The sequence below is a fragment of the Poecilia reticulata genome, linkage group LG1 (genome assembly GCF_000633615.1).
Source record: "Poecilia reticulata strain Guanapo linkage group LG1, Guppy_female_1.0+MT, whole genome shotgun sequence".
In the NCBI taxonomy this organism is placed as follows: Eukaryota; Metazoa; Chordata; class Actinopteri; order Cyprinodontiformes; family Poeciliidae; genus Poecilia; species Poecilia reticulata.
The window spans coordinates 24,065,569-24,090,714 of NC_024331.1; the positions used below are offsets into that span (position 1 = coordinate 24,065,569).

At 39.2% G+C, this 25,146-nt stretch overlaps 1 protein-coding gene across 2 annotated transcripts in view; it reads right to left on the bottom strand.

The window, feature by feature from the left end:
• Window positions 1-15,655, bottom strand: part of tnrc6c2 (trinucleotide repeat containing adaptor 6C2) — a 51,535-nt gene extending 35,880 nt beyond the window's left edge. For both annotated transcript variants that reach the window (XM_008414846.1, XM_008414836.1), the window contains exons 1-3: window positions 14,833-15,655; window positions 1,850-1,950; window positions 1,565-1,586 (exon numbers count right to left, since the gene is read on the bottom strand). In XM_008414846.1, the coding sequence (XP_008413068.1) occupies window positions 1,565-1,586; window positions 1,850-1,912 (85 nt within the window). In that variant the 5' untranslated portion in view covers window positions 1,913-1,950; window positions 14,833-15,655. The remainder of the gene's footprint in view (window positions 1-1,564; window positions 1,587-1,849; window positions 1,951-14,832) is intronic.
• Between the last annotated feature and the right edge of the window lie 9,491 nt (window positions 15,656-25,146).

Here is a 25,146-nt window from a genome sequence, read left to right on the forward strand (position 1 = left end):
ACAAACGCACTCTGGGTAAACAAAGGGAAGCACTCATACCAGCTTGAACTTGTTGAGCGAAGCAATAAAACCAAAGCACACAAGTAAAGGTGACACTGTTGTTGGAAAGGGAGCCAACAAATGTCAAAGTAAAATAAGCTAGAGAAAACTCTCTGCTCTGTGTACCCAGTAATAAAAAATAAATTCTGCACAGTAACCTACCGACTCTGTAATGTGTATTGATACCACTGTTTACATCATATACCTTTTGTATTAAATTCTAACCCTGGAGGTGGAATGTTAACTCTTGTTCCTGTACAGGAGCAGCAGAATGTTGCTCAGCGTAAAGCTGAAACTTTATTAATCATCCAAGCTTACACACAGTGCAACAGAACAAAGGTGTAAACTTACTAACAATGCCTTGTAGAGGTGTTTTTTGTTTTACTTATTTATTTAAAGCATGTGAATCTCAGTGAAAAGCAGGCAGCAGATCTATTTTAGCAGAAATCACAAAGGCCATCTGAGGACAGAGTTCTTTCAGCCTCACTCTTTTGCAATACAGCTCAACTGCCTTTCCTTTTTCATATTCAGCTCGTCCCATTCCCCCCCCCCCCCCTCATCTCTTTACCCGCATCACACAGGGTGAGCTGTCTGGGTGCCTGATGCTGTGGGTGCTCTGAGCGTCACTCTGCATTACCCTGCCCTGTTTTCGCTCTAAAGTGTGTACGCATGGCTGTGTCAGAGAAGGACGGAGTCAAGTTGCACAATTGTGCACGCATGTGCATAATGTGTGTGTCCATCTGTGTGCAAGAATGCAAAATCCATTAATAAAGTGTGGGTATGGCTGCACAGATAAGTCTGCAGTAATCAGAGCTTATGTATGTATATAAGCAGTTAAAATGCACAGGAACAGAATGACAGTGTGATGGGAAAATGTAATTCCATCCTTAAAGATTTCTTCTGCTTCATTTTGTCACTCTTAAATGTCCCAGGTCCAAAGTTTGGATATCAGACAAATAAATACAAAAATCATTTTTTAAATGATCATTCCGTTTTTCAAGGTGAACAGGCATTCAAATCAACCAATTGTTTTTTTGTGAAATTATAATTGCCACCCTGATTAAGTGATCATTTAATTGTCATTAACTGCATTTTAAGTTATCATGCCCTCCAAAATTAATCCAAGAGCACATGGACGGCTCGTCCAGGACAACATTTAAAGCACTGTGGGACAAGATATAAAAAAAACAAAGCAAAAAAACAAACGTTCATGTTACTGCTAATTAAAAACAAACACCAAACCCTGCCTCACATTTACAAAAACCACCTTGATGATCTCCAAGACTTTTGTGGACTGATGACACAAAAGTGAAGTTTGTTTCCCTTAATGAATGAAATCAATTTAAAACTGCTCATTCCATTTAGCCTGATTATCTTTTCTAATATACAATTTAGTTTGATGATGGGAAACACTTAAGAGTGACAAAAAAACTGAAACAACAACTTTGTAAATGAGCAAATACTTTTTTTTTTTACATTACTGCTTATGTATGAAGTGCAGTGTTATAACAGTCATGACACTCACCTTTGGGTTTCTGATCAGTAGCCTGCAAGAGGAGAGAATAAGAGAATCAAAAAGTGTTTATAAGCACTGGAAGTATTTTTAAACAATAAGATAATTGGTGGATGTTAACGTCATTCAGTCTTTATATTCAAGGACGTATTATAAAAGACTAAAAGAAAAACATGTTTAGTTTTTTCTTTTAATATTTCACCAAATCCTCCACAAATAAACATGTTTATTTTTGTGCCATTTAAGAAAAATGTGCTTTTGCTTATTGGTAGAAGCATCTCAGCATGTGAGAATCACCTTTTTCTGAGTGATTTCCTTCTTGGTCTTTTCTTCTTGCCTTTTCTTTTTCTTTTCTTCCATCAAACGGTTCTCTTTCCTGCGTTGCTTGCTTCCCTTAGCTGTTCAACAAAAGATGAAAAGAGAGGTGAGTCAGACAAGAGGGAGACTGCTGAGAATTTAGTTCCAATAAACATAATTTACACATGTGCAGCTGCAAAAGTCAAAGTCATTGCTGCGTAAATTACATATTATGACTTACTTTTAAACCAGTGGAAGTACCGTATTTTCTGGACTATAAGGCACACCTAAAAGCCTTGCATTTTCTCAAAAATCAGTACTGTGTCTTATAATCCGGTGCGCCTTATGTATGGATTAAATACAGAAATGGACGACATAATTGAGTGTGCCTTATAATCCGGTGCGCCTTATAGTCCGGAAAATACGGTAAATGCAGCCATGGCAGACAACTAACATGTTAAGACATTAATCAAGAGTTTATGTACTTCGTGGACTTCATTTTCAAAGTCAAGTTTCAACAGGATAAACCAAAAAACACTTTAGGATTCAGGAAGAAACATCTGCAAAGGAGAAGACATAAAAATAAAAAAACTTCAGGGAAATAAAACCCCTTCCATTTAAAAACCAACAAATAAAAACCAGAGGCGTTTTAAAATTTACTGTAAATTATGTCACAAGTTTGAGGATTTCTGCAAATATAAATGACTACATTATCATAACTCACTGTACACAAGCTTTAAGTGCCTGTTCTTTTAGGAACATTTAATTATAGGCATAAATTAGTAACATTCAGCTCTTTTTGATTTCAAAATGGTGCCGTTAATTACAGAAATGCAGAGAAATAAATGAACTGGTGACTACGGCCAGCTTAAACTTAGAAAGTTGACCTTGTTCCTATCAGCAACTCGTCCCTACCCAACAACACTCATCAATACGGAAGTTAGTACTGAAAAGACTCAAAGTTACCTATGTTTAGTATCAGTGAGGAATTTCAAAATAAATTTCATTAAAAAATAAATTCCACAGGTGCAACTTCTCCATCAGGATTGCTAATTAAGGCGAGAGCAAGACTTTCAGCAGATAACAGAAAGGTTTAATGCCTTACAGCACATTTATAAAATATGTTACATTTGGAAATGTTGGCAGCACTAGTTATTATAATTAGTCTGCATTTGCTAAGACACACACAGTCACCAACAATAATCACAATAGCACCACTATTCGTCAATATCAAATACTAAAGACGTTTTAAAATATTGATGCTGTGATCATTTTGTGCTTGTATTAAAATAGTTAAAAAGCTGTTAAACATAGAGATGTCAGAGTTAACATAATTTGGGACAGCAGAGTTACACAGTCCAATCCCTACTGCTTATAATGTAAATATTTAATAACCACTGATGGCAGTAAGGGCAGGGCTAGTAACTATTTTTATGCTATTAAATGTAATCCATAAAAGAGAAATTGAATCAGCTGAAATCAGAATAAGCAGGTCAAAACTTAAAAACTTGATTTAGTTTTATTTTGTACTTTGGCCCAAAGGTTGACTGGTACATCCGTTTTGTGCCAATTAGGAAATAGTTTTGCTTGGTTTCTAATGTGTCTTTCATATTTAGATATTAACAAAAGCAACAAACTTGTGAATATTTACACTTTTTTTTTCTCTGAACTACTGACAACAGTACTACTGACTTTTATGTTTTGCTGCCAATTTCCAGAACTGTGCCTCCAATACTGTAATGCTGTTTGTAATATTCTAGGCATGTTTAGAAATAATGAATCAAGATGAAAAAAAAGATCACTGAGCAACATCATAGATTATAGAATGAGCAAATGTAGGTCCAAATCCATTTCCTCAGGGAAACGAAGATTTAAAAAAAAAAAAAAAAACACCACCACACAAAGTGAAAAGCAGAAAACTGACAGCAGGAGGCAAAACTACTGCAAGCAAGACAAGGTCTAGTTAAACGAAAGAAATAAAAAGAAAATAAGAAGATAAAAGGACTGAAAGGAAAGCTGACTTTTACGCCAACGAACTGGTAGAATGAGACAAGACCTTTTAACAAAGAACTTCTTTGAGTGAGTGTGACTCACAGTAGTCAGATATCTCGCCTGAGGGCTAGATGAAACTAAGTACTTCATTTGAGTCTTTATTTCCTTTGGCTCAGCACCAGTGACAGCTCCAGGAAACTGAGGTATGAACTGGAGCTAAAAGGACTCTGTTGGTATTAAATGTTCAGTAAATGAACTCAAAAGGTCAGCACCAACAGAATTATGGTCATTAAATTAATATAAAATACCAAAAAACATAAAAAAAATCTCAATATCAGACAAAAGAAAAAACAACCAACACGATGGGAAGGAGTCAAAACTAAGGTTCCCAAACATTTGCCAAAATTCCACACTTTTTTAGACAAATAGCGTTATTTCTATGTGCTTTTTAGACACATTTTGAATTACAGATCCAAATGTTCTCCATTAATTTTATGGCAGATCTTATTACAGTGGTGAGACTGTAAATGTGTACCCTGCAAAGACCACCTAGTTGAGAAAAGAGGATTGCTGGCCGGCTGGAGAAACTGATGGGTGGTTAGACAAACTGGTAAATGGCTGGATAAATAAGGTAACGCATTATCAAGTAGGGGGATGAATTAATAAAATCATGGAAAAAGGAACGAACAAATAAACGCATTTACGCAACATTTTTCTTTTCCGTATTTACACAGAGCTGGAAAATACTTAAACTGTATAAACTTTTCTAAACTTTGTAAAGACCCTGCAGTCTAAACTCATTGCAGCCATTTTTCTTTAAGTATAAAAATATAAAATCTTTCTCAGTCAAAAGCTTACTGTAAGCTTCATATTTTCAGGAAACCCTGTTAAATAAGCCAGTCCTATTAAAAGCTCCGTATGCTAGGTCAACACTAATGCTTGATCAGGTGCTGAGCTTTTATGAATAAATGACTGACTTATTAATATAACAAAACTCAAACTGATGGGATATAATGCTGTTTAATTTGCAGCCTCTCCAACACCAGGAGAAAACTAGGCATGGCAGGGATATGGCTCAAAATTTAGATAAATGATTGAATCATAATGCATATAATGGACGGCCTGCCACCCACTGTGCTGCTCACTGCCAGGGGGAGGAATATGTCTGTCAGAATGACAAGAGAGGCCTAAAAGAGGCGGACAAAGACCAAACAGCCGGGCACAGACTGGTGAGCCAAGAGATTTGGTTAAAACGTTTTAACAAAAGTAAGTTTAATGTTAAACCACAAAAAAGGCAGTAGTGGGCAAAATGCAATAAAGAGATGTCCCAATAGTTCTCCATCAGTATTTCCCTTCCTACTTTCCCTTACAGTCTCATTTTTCACACCAAGTCTGCGTGTGTAACATTGTGCTATCTCAGCAGCTTGGGGAAGGCCACCCTAAGGTAATAAATAGCAGGCTAAACTATGTGTGGAAGTGAGAGTCTGTATGCAGTTTGTGCAACATGGGCTGTGCATGTTCTGTACAGCACCACAATTCTCATTTATTCTCCTCAGTTTTGAGCCCATGCAGTCTCTCTCTGAACATCTGACACGATAAAAACTGACAACAAGGTTCACCTAAAAGGGAGAGCAGAGTCTAAAAGTTCCAAGTCAATTTTCCAGAGTTCTCCGTCCGATGCAGTCATCCATCTTGAAATGTAAAGTTGACACTAAAGTTCACATTGAACTTATGTCAGATTCTGCAGTGGGCAGGCATAAAAAAAAGGAAATAAAATAAATGATGGATTATTTTCATTTTTAGCTGAGATTAAAAAAATGAAAAATAATGGGGAAAATTGAAAAAAGAAAGAAGGAAAGGAATAATTAATGGAAGAAATGTAGGAAAAGGGGAGAAGAAAAGAAAAAAATGAGGTAGGGTGCAATTTTTAAAAACCTATTGTCAATGTTTCACCCTTCTAGACCTGCTCAGGTCTTCTGGTTCTAATCTGCTCCTCATCCCCAAAACCAGAACCAAACATGGAGAAGCAGCGTTCAGTTTTTATGCTCCAATAATAAACAAACTTTCAGAAAACTGCAAAACAGCCGAAACACAGAGGTCTTTTAAAACAAGCCTAAAAAGCATACTGTACTTTCCGCACTATAAGGCGCACCTAAAAACCTTCAATTTCCTCAAAAGCCGACAGTGCGCCTTATAATCTGGTGCGCCTTATATGGACCAATATTGAGCCACAACAGGTCTAGCAACTACGGTAAGCAGCCGCCGACTTCATTTTTCCCGTAGAAGAAGAAGCGACCGGTGCATGCTGGGATAGTTGTCAGAACGCTGGTTTGTTAATAAAGTTTGATAATGCATTTAAAGCAAGGGGGGCGGAGGGGTGGGGGAAGAGAGACAGAGACTGCGACGGCAACATGTCGGTTGGTCTCTGTTACCCAGAAAGCAGTTGGGCACAATATCGCAACACCGTGAGTGAAACAATGACTGGGACAGCCTACTATATAAAGTACTGGGGGACCATTTCTTTACAAATGTGGATGTGTAATAATAGAGTACGGAACAAATTGGCAAACCAAACTGAAGCATCTATTCTATGTGCCTTATAATGCAGTGCGCCTTATATATGAAAAAAGTTTTAAAATAGGCCATTCATTGAAGGTGGGCCTTATAATCCGGTGCGCCTTATAGTGAGGAAAATACAGTACTTGTTTAGAGCTGCCTTTGATTCATAATTCCTAGAACAATAATATTTGGAGATGATTCTAATAGTTTGGTAAACAAAGGAGAATTACAATGGAGCGGACAGTTATCGTCTGGTCTGCAATAGTCAACGCCAAGGCTACCTCACATAAAGCCGTAGCGGCCTCTTGCTCTCAGCAGTGCTGACACCAGCACTACCTCAGCACAGATCATTTATTTAGACTCACAAGGCTACAGCTTGTTGTTTAATCATCTCATATTGAAGGGTCTTGGATGAACTAGCTCAGGTACAACTGCAAGAAGGTTCAACATGTTACAGCAAAGCTACAAAGTGGTATTGTTCTGAGATTTTAAGGATGTCTGTCATAGGTTTGTACATGTTGGTAGCCTTGTAGAAATTGCAGACTTAAGAATCTACAATATCTAGGAAAGGCACAGAGACAAATGATTATTGCTAGCTACAAATCTAACTGTCTCAATGGCTGAACTAAAGAGCTAAAATTAAATACTATAAATGCACATTTTGACAGACATAAGATCATAGCCATCACAATATCAACAATGCTGCTATCGCAAAGGACTGATTTCAAGTGTCATGCATTTCCACTGTGGATGTTAATAATACTGTTTGGTTTTTAAACCGTCCTTGATGTAAATCACGTGTATTTTTAAAAGGAAAAGAGTGTGGAGTAAGTGAGTTTATTCTAATCAGCATCGACATCGGAATATTCTGGAATAGAATTGCAACTGCATGTTTGCAGCACATTGAGCAGCATTACTGTTAATTACGGTTCTTAAGATGAAATGAGTTTTGTCAGTTTGAAGCTTTACAAAACACAAAGACTGTTTTCAGAACACGTTTCAAAAGAGTCAAGTCTAGTTCTTTCTTTTTTGGCTCTGACGTCAGCCAACTGTGACTCTTTGTAACTGCATTTAGAACAGAAAGGTCCTTTCTTTGTTTTGGCCATTTGATCCAGACTGTGGTCGGAGCTCTAATCTTAGCCCCGGTCAAACTGAAAAGGTCTTGGAAAATTGAAAAGGCGTGATTTAGCAAAGGAAGTTTCCTCTCGGTGCTGGACTGAACAGGGCTTCAGGCCTCAGCTACAAGGAAGGACAAGATAGCAAGGTCTGAATATGAGCACACATAGGAGGAATGAAGAAACAAGCTCGCACAAACAGAAACACCCACGTAAAAACACACATCGAGTATTGCCTCGATGTGTGTGCACAGTGGGCGCAGAGAGCTGGGGGGAGGCAGCGAGGGAAAAGGGGGGTAGGCAGGCAAAGGATGAAAGCCAAGGCAGAGCAATTCCAATTAAAAACGACAGCCGCCGGAGAACCAGACTGGGCAAAAAGAGAAGGAAGGGGGCTATACTGGAACAAGAACAAGGCAGCAAAAACACTGGAGAAATTGGGGAGCTAAAAACAAAACTTAACATAAAAGAACAAGAAGGCCGTTGGACTCTAATATCCCTGCACCTTTACTGCTGGAGCCTACAGAAGGCTAATATGCGATAGGTTAAAGGGAAAAATAAACTAAGGGTGGCAGAAAATGAAAAAAGAATGACATGCATTCATAAACAAAGTCAGAAACATTCTATAAAAAGGAGAAGGGCAATAAAAAATGCTTCAGTCTCATGTCTTGTGAGCAGCTGTCAGGCAGGCAACACTTCCTACAAAGCTGCAGCTCTTCCAGCAAGTAATAATATAAATAATACGATGGCCAGACCAAAACCACACAATGTGGTGAAGCCACTTTCCACCAACACGACCATTCCTGTGGCCTCACAGAAGCCACAAGCCCTAAATCTTCTCTTACCTGGAAAAGGAATCTGGGGTTGCTGCTCCCGACACGTGAGCGCGTACACTAGTGTTTACTCCGCCCGAATGCGTTTGGGAAGTAAGCTCGTAAATTCCAAAGCTGATAAGCAGCAACAACAATGCAGCTGTATTTTCCTTCAACCCAACAGTCTGACTGGTGGCTTGGATTGTGAAGCATTCTGTGCATACCAGCTTTATTTAAAGCAGCTGGTATTTAAAAAAAAAAATTATATATATATATACAAAGATATAGTGTCTGATCCTCTATGAGATGAGGCACACATTTCCAGGCGTTGTAAAATCTGTGCTTTACAACCCGACTGCTCTCAACCAGGTAAGTGTTAAGAAATGATTAAGATGATTGCAAACATTGAAAGAAAATAAAATCTCAACAGAATGTTATAAGAACTCTGAGGTTTTCCATCCAGAAAAATAAATAAATAAAAAATAGCTCCCAGAGTTTTGACTGCTCCTATGCCAAAGCCGATCTGGAGCTTTTTAGCACAGTGGCAGCTCATTAAAATCGGAAAACAGCACAACGGGCAAGACCAAGTGAGCCTGCTCCCTGTCATTACAGCAGCTAAGCTTTAAGAACTCAACAAGAAGCTGTCAAGACAAGTGTGAGTGTTAGTCCTTACCTCCTGCTTATTTATATGAACTTATTTAGATATTTTCAGAACCAAACGTAATTATATTTGCTGGTGAAAGTTCTGCTGCCTTTAAATAAAGCCTACCATGGCAACAAAGAGGATTTGTTGCTGACTAGCTCACAGATAATAGTTCAGTAGAATGGATGGATGGACATAATAGACATAGAAATGTGGAATATTTTTTTTACAGGATATGTAAAAATGTCAAAGACCTTAAAATCTATTCCATGAACAAAGCATGACAGTGCCACTACTATGTTTCATGGTGAGGATGTTGTGTTCTGTACTTTTAGCTAATGAAATATCAACTTTATTCAGCACATTTTGAAGTGTCTCATTAAAAGAGGTTGACAGAAACAGCGAAATTCAAAATAACATTCAATTTCACAAAAAATTTTTTTACCTCGTTTGATGTGGTTTTAAGCTTGTAAAAAAAAAGTTAATGAGCTAAAAGGGAGATGGAAACACATTTGCTGAAAAAGTTTTGACGAAGCAAACATTTATTGAGTGGTCAGCTGTTACAGAACTGTATTTCTTTCTCTACGTCTCTGGACAGCATGCTACATCACCAACCCAAGTTGACATGACAGAACAATTACAACTTGCCCGATAGCAACACATTCCTGAAAACCTCTCTCCATATTTCTGAGATGTGTGGTCCAGTTTAGTTTGCAACCTCTACTTCCTGTTTATTACGTTTCTGCGTAGCTTCAATTCAGAATGACATTACGCTTTCTGTGACCTAGTTGATCCACTCCAAACCAGTAGATTGATTCATGGCTAATTCGCATTTTCTGTTGGGAACATTTTAAAAGTTTGCTCCAAATCCACATGACTTGTGGAAGAAAACATAACTATAGCTCTGTTTATGTAATTTAGCGACAATATCCTTTCTTTCATGTTCTTTCAGTTGAGATACATTTCTCCAAAGATTAACTGAATCGCCATTGCTCATTGTATTGTTTTATCCACCAAGGTGAAACATTTCATTTATTTGTTGGTACAGTAATCATGTTCTCACATTTGTATTTAGCTCATTTGAGCTTCATTTCACTGTTTAACTCATTTATAATTACTTACTTTTTATACGCATGTGATTAATTTATTTTTTAGATTTACTTATTAAGTTTCTTACACTAGTAGTTCAGTCCTAATTTTGCACCATAAACACATAAGTGTGACCTGGTATGACAATGCAGTTCATCAAATCCCTAAAGAATGAATGTTGCCTTAATTTCCGCAGCTCTTTAAAATCAACAGAAACTTCTTCTCTAATATTGACACAAACTAACTCAAGCTCTGAATTAATATTTGAACTTGAAGGTTCAAGCTGGTCATTTCTAAAAGCTACTTTAAGAAATGACGAACCAACAAGGCATAAGTAAACACTTCAAGTTGATAGCAAGGTCATTAACAGCAAAGATAACGACACAGTTGATCAGAGTTTATCACCCAGAGCCGTGACCCCAGCTTAAGGTCAGCTAGAGCATGCCGGTGCTATTTACACCGCTTCAACTTAGAGCTTGGGAAGTCCAACTGAGCCCAAGTCTGGTTACATGAGAAGTAATGCTGTCTAACGTTGACGTGAGGGAGAAATGCGGGCTGGATGCCCTGTATGGAATCTATCCGTTTTCCATGCGATACCCTTTTCCTTCACTCTACAGCTCTCCAATTAGCCAACACTGAGCGGAGGAAAGGACAGGGGGCCCCAGGCAAACCTCGGCACACAGAACATTCCCCTGGACCCCCGCCAAGACTTACAGGCAGAAGCACTGTGGCTTTGGCTTCATTTCCCCTCCATCCCCCTGCTTCCATCCTGGCTCGGCCCGGCTTACCCCTGTTGGGCCCCTTTAGCCCATGGCCCCTCCATTGGCTCAAAAGACAGAAGAGGTTACACAGACCCAGCTCCTCTCTTTGTATACAAGGCAGATCTGAGACGATGGTGGTATGCTTTTGCTGTATGAAGTGGCTTTAGCATATTTTGACCCCGAAAAAGATGAATTTATGGCCAAAAGATTTGGAAAATAAATTTCTCAAAATGACACCAAGGTCCAACCCTCTGATCCCACATCTTATGTGGTCAATTCTTACATTATTCACTAAATTATGTAATCCACTGTAGAAAACGATGTTGTGCCCAAAATACCTACATCTTCCTCACCGTTTGCACACCCAAACATACTTTATTTAGCTCAATGAGCACTTCGAACACACATGCCAAGTTAATCTACGTGTCTGCCCTTAACCTCACTTCAAAACGTCCGTGGACAAAGAGAACAAGGAAAGAGGATAATGGCTTTTGGCAGTCTCCAATGGAATCCAGCTGATTCTACTGTCAACGCTCCCCTGCCAGAGCAGCACCCTGCAGCGGTGTTAAGCATGCTATCTATCAGGACTGTGCAAGGCGTCTGAAAAGCCTCCTAATCACAGGTTCAGTGATAGCCACAGTAGGGCCTTGGCTAAGGTCATTTATGGGGGAAAAAAAAGGGACACACAACAAAAAAATACACACAGGCAAATAGGAAAAAAGACTTTGTTTCACTTGATTGGAATGATCAGACTAATAATACTAAAAAGAAATCCAAAATGATATTTGAAGAACTAAAACTGTATCCTAGGGGGGGATAAAATGAACAACAGCAGCAAGGCTAATGATAACAGGCTTCATGTTTTGTATAACGGGTCAAAGGAGGGGAAGCGAGCCTTGGGTTTCCCTTTTATATCAACAAACTCGACCTTCAGAGATAAAAGCGGGCTGCAGATGGCAATTGCAGCCAGGATTTGTCCTCATGGCTTTGTTACAATACAATCTAATCAAAATAATGTCTGAATGCCAACAGCCTGCAGCCTGATTCGATCCAGAGCCAATGTGGGTAATAGCATTCAAGTGTACAGCCAAAAAGGACAAAGTAGCACAGTAATTCATTAAGTCGGGCTCGTAATGTCTCAATATGGATAATATCGCACTAGGAAAAATATATATGCATTTCTATCCATCTATACATAAGAGAGAAAACATGCAAATAAAGGCAGCAGTTCTTTTAAAATTTACAAAAACTGGAAGAATTACTACAAAACGAACATTCAATAATTAAAGCAAATACAGGTAATGACCATCTGATTTGTATTTAACTATTGAACATGGTGAATATTCTTTGCTTTGAGGCATTTATTTAAAACAATCTTTGGAGTTGATCAAGAAGAAAAAAGCCCCATTCTGAACTTCAATTGATAACAGATTTATTGGTGAATCTCTACTCTGTATTCCTATTGAGGTAATTAATTTGCAAGTTCTATAATTACATTTTTTTTTTTGCCTCAGTGCACTCTAGATACCTATATGCTAAAGTTATGGGGCACTTATGTCTAGTACAGTTAATGAGGCAACATGTACTTGAGGTAACATGGAAACTCCCCTCTCCTCTTTCCTTCACTTTTCCAATCTATATCTTTTATTTCTAAATTGTGTTTTAAGGCAGACAGACAGTGTTGCCCTTGTGCAAGAACTTTGCTCTGTTTAAGACTGTGAATCAGCTGTGAGTCTGAGGCACAGATGTCTAGTACAGTTAATGAGGCAACATGTACTTGAGGTAACATGGAAACTCCCCTCTCCTCTTTCCTTCACTTTTCCAATCTATATCTTTTATTTCTAAATTGTGTTTTAAGGCAGACAGACAGTGTTGCCCTTGTGCAAGAACTTTGCTCTGTTTAAGACTGTGAATCAGCTGTGAGTCTGAGGCACAGATGAGATCTCATTAACAACTGGAGGGCAATAACAAACTGCCTGGGATTTTAAGCTTGAGACGAATGGTTGCACAGTCCCACAGCAACAAAGGCAGCGGTTACTCGTGTGTACACAGCGACTGATTCAAACAAACATCACATTTTTTGCACCCTCATGGCAAACCGCATATACAATTAGAGGCAAGCTTAGCTGCATATGTACTTGCTTTGCAGTGTGCATGTGTGACACTATTACACGTGCATGATTTTTTTTTTTCCCTTTCATCACCTCGCTGGTGTGTGAAGATGGAGATAAGACAGTTTGACAAAAATGTCAGAGGGGGATGGGGAGGGCTATGGAGATGAAATTGAACAGGAAATTATGTACTTCAATTAAGACATGAGGCAGAGATATTAAAAGCTGTACTCCAATGCCTGGGGGATCGGATGCAGAGAAAAGGCGATGCAATGGAAGGCGACAGTTCAATCAGAATCTCGGGCTTTCGTACCGAGACGGAGGAGAGGGGGTGGAGCCGGGAAGGAGGGAAAGGAAACAGGACAGCTATGTTTAATAATGTACTCGTGTAGTGGAATGTGCAATAGTCTGCAAGATACATGATGCGATACATTTAGAGAAAAATCACAGGCAGAGTGGCGGTGAAAAGAGGGAGTTTAAATCAGAGGTGCTACAATCAAGCTTTTCCAGCACAGATTTTCTATTTTTCTTTAATGTCTGATGTGCCAATTTAGTTTTTTTCCCCAGGGAGCAAGACTGTAAAATAGGAAACAGAAAAACTGTGACACAGGTAACACTTTGGCTCCATTTTGCTTAATTCTTTTTTCCAAAGAGAATGAAGCAATTACAAGATTATCAACACTAATGCGTCAAAAAAATGTCTCTAATGTCTCCAGAAAGTGACACAAACTGCATGTTTGGTGTTTTTATACACCATAAATTGGGGGAAAATCTTGCAACTAACAAATAAGGGCAAACAATTTTATTAGTATTTGACTGGTGATTGCAGTCAATCAAATGAAAAGTGTCCAATTCTGACCAGGCAGAATGATTGGTGCACCTCCAGTTTAAAATGTAAGAAAATATCTCAGTTACATTTTAGAACACCATAGCATAAAAAAAGACCTCAAACTACTCATCAAATACTGGCAACTGCTAATATCCTACCCCTTATCAATCAATTTGTGATAAAGATCCAATTAAACCCTCCTTTACCCTAATTACAATAAATTTAAGAGTTGTACAAGGCAATTCTCTCTCTGAAATAGTATAAATGTGATGCACCAATTCATTGATGGGAGATCGGAACTGGCCAATTTTTGCTTGTTCAGCAAGGCAAATACTAAGAAATTTGATTTTGTTCAAACTTATTAAATAAATCAAAACTAAAACGTCCCACAGTTTTCAATCTATAAAAATGAAAGGACAGCATGTACTTTGATGCATGTTCATTTTTTGAGGTTTAGTCAATTCAGATTTGAGGCAATTTAACTTTACAGATAAATTGGGTTAAATTTGTAATTCCTTCCATTTCTGTGACAAAATTAACGCCCCCAACACATTTCTCCCCATATGTTTCACAACAATCTGAATCAACAGATCAAACCTTAAAAATATATATTAAAAAAATAAGTATTGCCCAAGAAAACCCTAATCGGTGCATCTGTAATCATATTGTACATTTACATACACAGCTGTTTTCTAGGATACTAAGCCAGTCATAAACATGCTCAATATTTTCCAAGCCACTAACATCATGATTATTCATGAACATATGCATTCTAGACACGAACATCACTGGGTATAATAACACGAAGACATGGAAGAAGCTTTTCCATATGCTTCCTAAAGAGCAAAGTGAATCAGTGGCACCCCATTGGTACTGATGATACCAAAGCTCAGCTTTAACAGTGCATCACAGAAACATGACTTAGGTAAGATGGGTTTTCTAAAAGCATTAATAATCAAATATTAAAATCAATTCATGTCTAATTTTTAAGCTCCAATTTTTCTTTTCAAACATTTGACAGTGACAATAACCGCTAAATCTAAATGGAATAAGATATGGTGGATTTGAAACTTACCTTGCGTTCATAACAGCTTTGGCCGCTTTTAGTGAAGAATCGGTGCATGGCAGGAAAATATGAAAAAAAAAAAAATCCGATTTCTGAATTTTTTTTTATGGTTTTCTTTTTTCGAAAAGTTACCCGTAAAACGTTGGTGCAGAGATTTAGTCGCAATTAAAGTCGGACTTGATAGATAAGCCGACTGCTGCTGAAGCAGCTTGTGGTGTCAGGATACCGAGGTAAACAACGGCTATTGCAGCCAGATATACACACAGCAAGTTCGGTGATTTCTGCTTTGAGCATAAAAAATACTGAAATAGAACACGTTTTGAACTTAAACTAATCGAAGAAAATATAACGATATAACGAAGGGTGGGATAAACGGTGAAACAACACTAATAACAAAATAAAAAAATTAAAAAATAACTGAACACGAATTAAATGACTTTTTAAAAAGCAGAATAATGGTTTTAGCTAGTGTTAGCTTGGTTGGCGTTAAGATATCAGTCGTCGACTGAGGAGAGGTTTTGCAAAAACGAAGGGGGAAAAATCGCCTAAGAGAGTTCTCTCTGACCAAGCCGACGTCCGCCAGCCGGCCAACTTGTTTTAAAGTGCAAAAGAAACGTTTCAGTTTAAGAAGTCGGCTGGACGGCTAGCGACGTGCTGGCTGCCGCGAATGCAAAGCGAGCAGCGGCTCCGGGGAAATACATTCTGCGTGGAATCCAGACGACTGAGCGGACACTCGCGGTGGGTGTTCAGTGAGCTCTCGGTGACAGCGGTCTTTCAGCCATTTTGTTCAAACTAACAACACCGCAGTCTGCCTCTCCTCCTTCCAGTGAGAAACACGGACCGGGAAGTGGTTCCCGATACGTCACTCTCGGCCAACCAAAGCAGCGGACGCTGACTCCGCCCATCCGGCCCACCCTCTCCTGCTTTTCTGAGCCCCGGAGCGCTTTCACAGTGAGGACCTTCACGTTATGGGCAGCAGCAGGAGACAGGCTCGAAACCAAGCAGTTCACATTTCAATGGCACTAACTGAGGCAAACAGAAAGCAAGCTGTATGTATTTACGGCCAAAAGCGCCTCCATCTATGGAATAAATCAATGAATGAAAGTTATGTATGTAAATAAACAATAATGGGCTCCAAATATATTAATCTATTAAATGGACAAATAATTAAATAATTAATTTAAACTTTAATTCACTGTGTTAATATGTCGTTATTTCAGCATTTAGTGAGAAGTGAGTCCATATTTCCTCTGCCAGTCCATCAGCCCAACTGAACTACAGACCAATCCCTAAGAGTGGTGTAGAGCATATTAAAGATGTGAGATACAACAAATATCAAATTATATTCTGCAAAACATAAGTATGAAAAAATATAAATAAATGTATTATTAGAAATCATTTTTAATGCATTTTAACATAGTGCATGCAAGTTTTAAATAATTATTTTCATGTTACTTAAAATATCTATTTAATAAATTATAGAAACATTTAAGTTACCAAAACATTTTAAACCATTACACAAATATTTATTTATTTACTTAATGCACATACTTCTACTTTTTTATGGCATATTTAAGTATTTAAAAACTGACTTACTTATGTGCTGAATTAGTACTTTTAGCTGTCTATGTCTATTATTTTTGTCATTTTCTCTTTGGCAAAATTTTGCATTAGTCTAAATTTTTATTTGATCATACCTAAGGGCACTTTTAAAGAGACTAGTTAATCCAACAATCATGTTTTTAAACTGCAGAGGGAAGCCAGAGTATCTGGAGAAAACCTCCACATGCATGGTGAAAACATACTGAATATATTGAACTGACTTGTGAGAGGGCAAAATCTCTCCAGTATCTTCAGAAACAGGGAGTGACATCAACCATTCACAACATGATACATGCGTAAACCTTTGTGCACCCCAGAACTGCATCTGCAGCCGCCTTAGACAAGTAAAACATGGCCCCATGTCCATTCTCTGCAGTCCATTCTCATGGAAATGACCCCTCAGTGCACAGACAGACACTCACAGATACACACTCAGTTTGCTGGGAACAGGTCAAGATTGCGCTCCACAAAGGGCAAGGCTGACCAGTCAGAACACTCACTTACATCTGCGCTACAGACTACAAATGAGAGAGCAGGAGGGGCTCGGCCAAAAGTTTTTTCTCTCTCGTTTTCGAGGCAATATGCCCAAAGCTATTAAAGCAGCAAGCTCCCACTGAATGGGGAAAGCAGATGTTCTTTGCTCAGGGTTAAGAGAGGTGAAAGCAGGGGGGAATGCCTGGAGAAACACTGTAGGGGATATGAACTTCGCCCTCCCTGGCTCAGTCTCTGAATCCAGAAGAATGTGAAAGTATTTATTTATTTTTTATCCATGATGATGTTTAAATTTGCGGTTCATTACACAAGGCAAAATCAAGTGCATCATTATTAGCTGAAGTGGTGTGAGCCGAACAAGAAAAAGTGTGTATTAACGACAAAGAGAGAGCATGTGTGTGTGTGCGTGTGTGTGTGTGTGTGTGTGCCTGTGACATGTTTGTACTGCATGCCTCGCAAAAGTATTCATTAGCATAGATGCAAAGCACTTAGATTGGCAGAAAACTAATACAATACATCACAATGAAAACTCATTTTCCTTACTGGTGCATGGCGGATGCAGTGTCATGCTGTGGGGGATGCTCTTATTCACCAGGGGAGAAGGGATCTGGTCAGTGATGGTTGGAATGGGGTTTGCACAAACTGAACAAGTATTAGCCAAAGTGATGTGAGAAGTATTGAGCAAAGCTATCAAAAAGACAAAACATTGATGTGAATTTGCAGTGCTCTGCAAAAGGATTCATTGCCCTAAATCCAAAATACTGCAGTCTCTTCCAGTCCCTCGATATGTGATCTACAAACCTCGCAGTTAACTGAAAGGTGAGTTTTCTGTTTGCGTCCGATATGAGAAATTTGTAAATGAGCACCGAATGCATTTGGATCGTCTGGATCAGGGAGTGCAACACAGAGCTCAGCCTGGGGCAGAGGAAATCCCTCACACATTGTTCAAGTTAATGCTGCGAGTTGTAGGTCTTTGGTTTCAAGATCTCAGTTGTGTGATCTGAACAAAAAAAAAAAAAAAACGGTGATCGCTCTGGATCAACTTAAAGTATGTAGAAGGTTGTTTGTGTGTTTTTGTATCCTAGTTTCAGGTTGCTGTGCCATGTAAGAGAAGGTGCTCTGGTCAGTAGAGGTCTCACCTGAACAAACCATGGTGCAACATGACGATGGTAGCATCATACTCTGGAGTTGTATTTGTTCAGGAGGGGGAGGGCAGCTGGTCAGAGTTGATGCGAAGACCATCAACTCTGGTCTTCTGAATTTCTTCCAGGATTTCAGAGCAATCCTGGAAGAAAGCCCGACAGAGACCGCATAAATCTTGCAAACAGGGTGGCGGGTTGAGGTTCACAACCCCAAAACATGCACAGCCAGAACTACAATGGAATGATTTCTATTACAGCAGTTTCAGGGGAATGGCCCAGTTAAAGTTCAGACCTAAATGCAATTGTGATAAGACTTGAAAACGTATGCTCACATTCAGCAATCTGAATGAACCTGAGCTATTTTGCAACTAAAATGTTGACAAAGTTTCCTGTTTCTAAAATTTGAACAGTTATAATGGCAAAAAATGATATTTCTGCAAAATATTGATCCACCATTGTGTAGGATCATGACATAAAATCCCAGTTATGTATACTTGAGGTTCTGTATATGTGTAGAGAAGAGTGCACATACCTGTTCTCTCTCTCTCTCTCTCTCTCTCTCTCTCTCTCTCTATCTCAGGTGTGTGCACTGTGAGAACAGTGCGCACATCTGTGTGCACTGTCCAAAAAGGGGTATCTGGAGGTTTCTTTGACTTTGGTAATTTGGCTAATTGCTCCCACATTTAACCAGACTGCAGAGAGGAGCGAATCATCAGAGAGGAGCAAACGTAAGGTTGCTACTTACATTCTGGTAAGGAGCAACCCAGAGAGGAGCTGTTGGACTGCAGTGAGTGAGGATACCTCTGTCCTTCCTCTCCCTTCCCAGCTCACTTCATCTCACCTCGCTTACTCTCAGAGCTATTCTTGCCTTTTGTTTTAATTCCAGTCCAATCACGTGCCGTGTTCTGCATCAGGTTTTAATTTCAAGCAGCCTGCACGCTCACGGGTGCATATGTGCTCAAAAATGCATATTCACACACCCAACCTGAGATTCCAGGACACACAGTCTCCCCCAACTATCATGTCACTAATACTTGCTTAAGCACTGCATGGCCATATGCATATTTAATGCATCTGCTCTTTGGATATGCTTTAGCATTTAAACATCTCCCCCACGAGACAAAGTATCTCTTTCTTCAAACATCAATAACCACAGCCATTGATAAATGACAGACAGTTCAGGCGAAATTAAATCAACTTTTAATCGCTTACACAACGAATAAATGTTTATGACAGTGCACGTAAATTTAGAGGATCATCAATTAAGAAGAAACCAGATTTGAAAAGTTTATTGCAGCTCAAAGCCCATCTGCACACGCCTTGTCAGAGGAGTAAAACGTAAAATGTCAGACTTTTGAGTGTCCATGTTGCAACAACAGTAAAGTTTATTCTAACTCTAAAGTTCAAAGCACATCTTCATACCTTAACATTTAATCATGTGGCATTCACTGGAGAAACATGACCTGAGAGCTAACCAAGCACTGTGATAAGAACAGATCTTGGTTTTAAATCTTTATTCCCCAGATGCTGCTCTCAACAAGAAGACACTCACGTTGAGTTGCGCAATTCAGAATGCCTGATGAGTGCAGGGTGTCTTTCAGCATTGATTCTGCATGCGGAATCTTCCTCAACACTCCTTACTTAATGCATACAAGTAATCAAAATGCAGACGGCGAGCCGCCGCCGTTTCGTTCAAAGTGACATTTCCACAGGCATGACTTGACATATGCAAAGAAACCGCCGTGATGTTAATTCTGACTGAGGTAGAAACTGTTTCCTAACTGCACATGAAAAAGGGAATCTTATGCACAAGCTCTCCCAGTTGTGCCACTGCGAGGTATGTTCTGTGAGTGGGAGCAGTGCTGCGGAGCTGGAGACATTCATTGTGAGTTTGTCTCACTGATTAGCAATGTGATTGAAGTGCCTGTCCATTAAATAACAGCGCGGCAGCGTGGTAAAACCCTGCTGAGTTACTCATTGCTCATCTCAAAAGTCTGCAGAGTTTCTGAGAAATAACTGGGATCTGCTCGAAGGCATGTCGGAGCAAAAGAGTAAGAGGAGTGCTGTCCTCTGCTAACTTTAATCAGGTCTAAAGAGCGTATTACTCTACAAGGTACAGGAACATCATGGAGCAATAACATGCAAACACATTTTGAATTTCTTCATGAAAATAAAATTCCTCTTAGATAATTTCATGCTCTCAAATGATGTGAACAAATTGGTAACAAATGTTACCCGACTGTTTGCGTATTCATGTGTTTCTAGAACAGGAAAGCAGAGAAGGATGCACAACTGCACGTAGAGGACAGGGTACTGCAACTCTTATAATCCAAAGAGACTTTTTTTTCTTTAAGTCCAGCTAAGAAAATTTAATGGATGCGAAAAAGTAGAAGCGAGGACTCATTTATCTCGATGATCCAGAAAGATGATGAAGAGGAACGGTCAGTGCTTACTGTTCTCTGTGCTGTCCTATTGGAAAAAGGGAATCTTATAAAGTATGGATAGCAGGTGGACATTTTCAATGAGTAAATGCACTGCAATTAAAGGTTATACTGTTAAGTTTGAGATTATGCTAGTGGAAAAAAAAAAGCAATTTACTTTTAGAGGCATTGTACATGTCGTTTTGATTGGCGCCAGAAAACGTATATATTTAGGTGCCACACAAGCATGCGTGCATTAGTCCATGTCCATACTAAATGGTAGGGTGTTTGCAAAATGTCCATATGAGTGTGTTGGATGGCTGGATGGAGGCAGAGTAGAGCGAGAGGGGAGTAGGAGAGCATTTCTGTGCTGTGGTAATTTCCCTCGAGACAAGCGAGCAGGTAAAGGCCAGCAAAAAAAAAAGGGGGGGAGGGGGCAGAGATGGAGGCTGGGCCGGCGGGAGAGGAGGGCGAGCATAAGGAAGCGAGCGTGGCAGAAAATAATGAGGAATGATACGACGGCGGCGGAGGAGAGACTGGTCGCTTTGCCCGATCAAATGGGCTCTGACTGCACCAACAGCGTCCCAAGGCTGAATGCGGCAGCTCTCATTGTCTGCACATTAACGTTTCTATTTTCACTTCAAAATGCCTTATCTTGTTAATGAGTGTTTTTTTTTAACTGACTCATTGTTTTTCTAATGAATTCAACTATTAATTACAAGTGGGCTATTTCTTGATGACCTTGCTTTATTTTGTTGCGAGCCGCAGCTCTTATAATATTAGCATACATTAAGCCATGCTTATCTTTCATCCCCCATAGCTAATACATCAAATTATCACCCAGAAAAAAAAAAAAAAGCATCAACCTGCGTTGTGGTTTCTCAGTGTGTGTTTGTGGGTATTTGCTCCTCCCTTTTCTTACTTGCAAACTCATTACAAGCACATAAGACCTGCATGGATTTTATGGTGTTTTGGGAACTGACTGGCTAATCAGATTTATCGCACACTTAAGCTTAATTGATTGACTTTATGGATCTAAATGAATAATTAAGCGCTAACAAGCCTGGCCTGTGTTTCATTGTTCCGATATAATGGTAATAACCCATAGAAAGAAAATGGTATTGGGGATGTCAATCAAAAAAAAACAAACAAAAGTATGCGTCTCGACCTGACAGCTTTCTTTATAATTCATGATAAACGTAAGAAAATCAGAAAAATACAAAGCAGAACTGCCATGTTACCGCTCCTGTTGTGATATTTGTCCTTTCTACCAGATGACACAGTCATGAAGCTGTGTATCTCGATCAAGGCAGCACAAACAAAGGCAACACATCCTGACCTTCAGATGGTCTTCATCAGATCAATACTATCATCAGCACAGACAAGCGCTGGCAGATTAACCCGGCCTGCTGTAACCATTCCCCCCAATGCACACACACACACACACGCAGACACGTGAGCTCGTATACACACCTTATTCAGTTAGGGTCCTGAGAGTATTGATTGCTTTCTACTTGATTGACACGCTGAACCACAGCGTGCACATGCTTGTTGACTTCATTTTCTACCGGCTGGTCGGAGGACGGACATCAGTGAGCCTGAATTGGTGGAGTCCCATTAACTCTGTCGAGCACCAGCTGTTTCGTTTAGGACAAGGATATATACTAAAGCTCCCACTCTGTTATAATTGTTGTATTTCAGTGTTTGACATTAGAGAAAAGGGCATGCGCAATGTGCAGTCATAGACACATGCACAAATATATTTTTTCACCCTAATATTTAACCACACCCTTTTCGATCAACCAACTCTCTCTTGGCTGGATATGGTGCTATTTTTCTTATCAAAACTAATGTTTACTTTCATAGAGGTGAGGTTTGAACATAATCCTCAAAATGTCAATATTGTTCAAGTGAGGGATGTTCCAGAAGCTTATTTGTTTGGGGATCATTGCACTGTGTGAGCACCTGTGTGCAAGTTTTGAGTGGCAAGTTCCTGATTTGTGGTGAAGTCGGTAGGTTTACTGGTAACACTCGTTCAATATTCCATTCACTTTGTGCAAGTAATATTTACCCACAGCAGTAAAATAGTTTCACAGCACCATGCTGCCACCAACATGCTTGACATACGGTTAAGTCTTATGTTTTAAAGAGTCCACCAAATGTTGTTGTTGTCACTTTTTCTAATTTTTTCTCTTGTCTTACCAGAAATTGCTTCAATTGTTTGTGAAGACAAAAGTTCAGTTTTTGAAACTCTTTTAGTGCATGCTGATGTAAAACCAGATTACGTTAATAGGCTTGAGGTTTGATAGTTCACAGGTTATTCTTGAAAACACTCACTACAAGACAAGACTGATGAAAAGTCAAGCTATTTGGACACAGTGGCAAAAACAATGTTTACCAGTTTGGTACAGTCAAGCATGGACTGCCAGAATCATGTGTGAGGTCTGTTTAACTGATTTGCACAAAGTAGATGGAATAATAAACTCTAAAATCATTAACTATACCTCAGATCCACAGCTGCTCAGTTGAAACTCTGACATAATTGAGCATTTTAGCAGGACAATAATCCCAGAGACACAACAGAGCTGGTTCTGTAATAGATAAAGTAAGCTAATACTGAGTTTCACCCTGACTTTAACCCTGTTGGAAATCTATGTAGTATGGTAACACTACCTAGTTGGCCCAATAGGAGCTAAAAGTCAAAATTTTGACAGGATCCTGGTTTCGGCAACAGAAAATGTTTAGTTTCTTTGAACCATTCTAAGCATACAAATATTAGTGAGAATGTATGTATATTTTTGATCTTGTGAGGATTAGAGAAAACTTGCACTATACTCAATTCTTGTTCTTCAGACTCAATGACATTCTGTGCTATATCAGCATGCCACTCTGAAATTATGACTGCGATAAATCATAAAAAAGCCAGAAGTTACTATGACATTCACGACCATGATGAGTGCATGTAAACTTCTGCACATTCACATTTCCATTTATACACACACACACAGCCATAAACATGTGCATCTGGCTCTCAGCCAGTCACTTATGCAAAGCAATCACTAAGGCAGTGAGCAAAACAAATAAATTGATACCTATACGTCTGCGAGTGGCCAGGGGGCTACAAGCCCACATGCGATGTAAATGTTAGGCGGCATGTCTACAGGCAGGGACTGATATTTAGAAGTCCATTAACACAGAGTGGTGATGGGTTAATTCGCTGCGTGTGGCTGCGGACCCGGAGGGAGTCTGCGGCATACAAAGAAGAGGCAAAACAGAAATGGATAACATGGAGGAAAGAAAGGAAAATAAAAAAAGAGGGGAAGAGGAGCAACAGAAACGAAGGCAATGGGATGTAGATGAGTCGTGGTGTGTTGGAGGATTGTTGGGGGTGCAGTGGATTTGGTGTGTGTGTGCTTGTATAATGGGGGAGGTGGTGGGGGTTATTGTGAGCATTACTGCCTACTATCATCCGCCTGAGCACTAGCGTCAGTTTGATTAATGCTGCTTTCCTCCAAGTGACCTCCAAGGTCAGTGGAATAGTGGGTACTCAGCCTCTCCCWTTCGCTGGGTCTCCCGGGGGKGGGGRGGGGGGGGGGGTGTAACCGCTGTATAATACGCTCCCTCTGAGTTCTCTCCTCTTTTCTCTGGTTTGCACTTCTGTCTGTCTGTCTTTTTGGAGCATCTTTCTCATTTATTCATCTCTGGCTGCTGTCGGTCACTTTCCTCTCTCCCCTTCATCCGTCCTTCCTCTCCCCCTGCATCCCCCTCAATCTCTTTCCCTTATTTATTTTCGTCTGACTCTTTTGCTCTTGCCACCAGCTCTCTGCAGTGTTGCAAAGTGTTGTTTTCTTGGTGTTGTTCCTGAATAAGTAACACCTTTTTGGGATATTTGCTGACCATCTTGAATGCCCCCAATGTTATATGTATGTTTAAGGAATATGGACTCTCTGAATAACAATAATAGACAAAGCATTTTCTGACAGTTCCCGTTATTCATTGGTATTTATGTTATTGCTTTTCAGATTTCACAGTTGTAGAAAACAACACTTCAAATCTTCAGACTTTCTGACCTTTAGTAAAATATTTTTTACGATAAAAATGACAAATCAACTGACAAATTGGGTGTTGGGAATCTGTTTCTAAGTTTTGTCTTGTTCTATGTGATCAGCTGATCAGAAATGCAAAAATCTATTATTTTTGCATTAACATATATAAACAGCACAACACTGCTCTAAAAATGATGCTTTTAGGTATCAAAGTTGTTGTATCGACAAGATTTAAATTTAGGTATTTTCAACAACAGTGACTTGTTAAAAGTATAGTAACAGGAAGTACAGAGATATAAGAACCTATTTAAAAAACATGCTAATTGCACATATAAGAAGCTTTTATTTTAATTGAACAAAAATAGAATTGGTTAAAACTGGCATCAGCAGGGTCAAAGCTCATCAAAAAGTCAAATGTCAGAAATCCTTCATTCTAATCGTTGCATTTAAAAAAACAACAACAACAAAACAAAACAATAGACTACGAAAGAATTTCTAGGCATCTGAGTAGCAGATATTGGGTGCAAGGATATTTTTACTGATGAATATTTTTAATTGTTTGGAACATTAGGAAAAACTTTTCTCTATCGGCATTAACAAAAGTGAGTGCTGCCAGGAGTC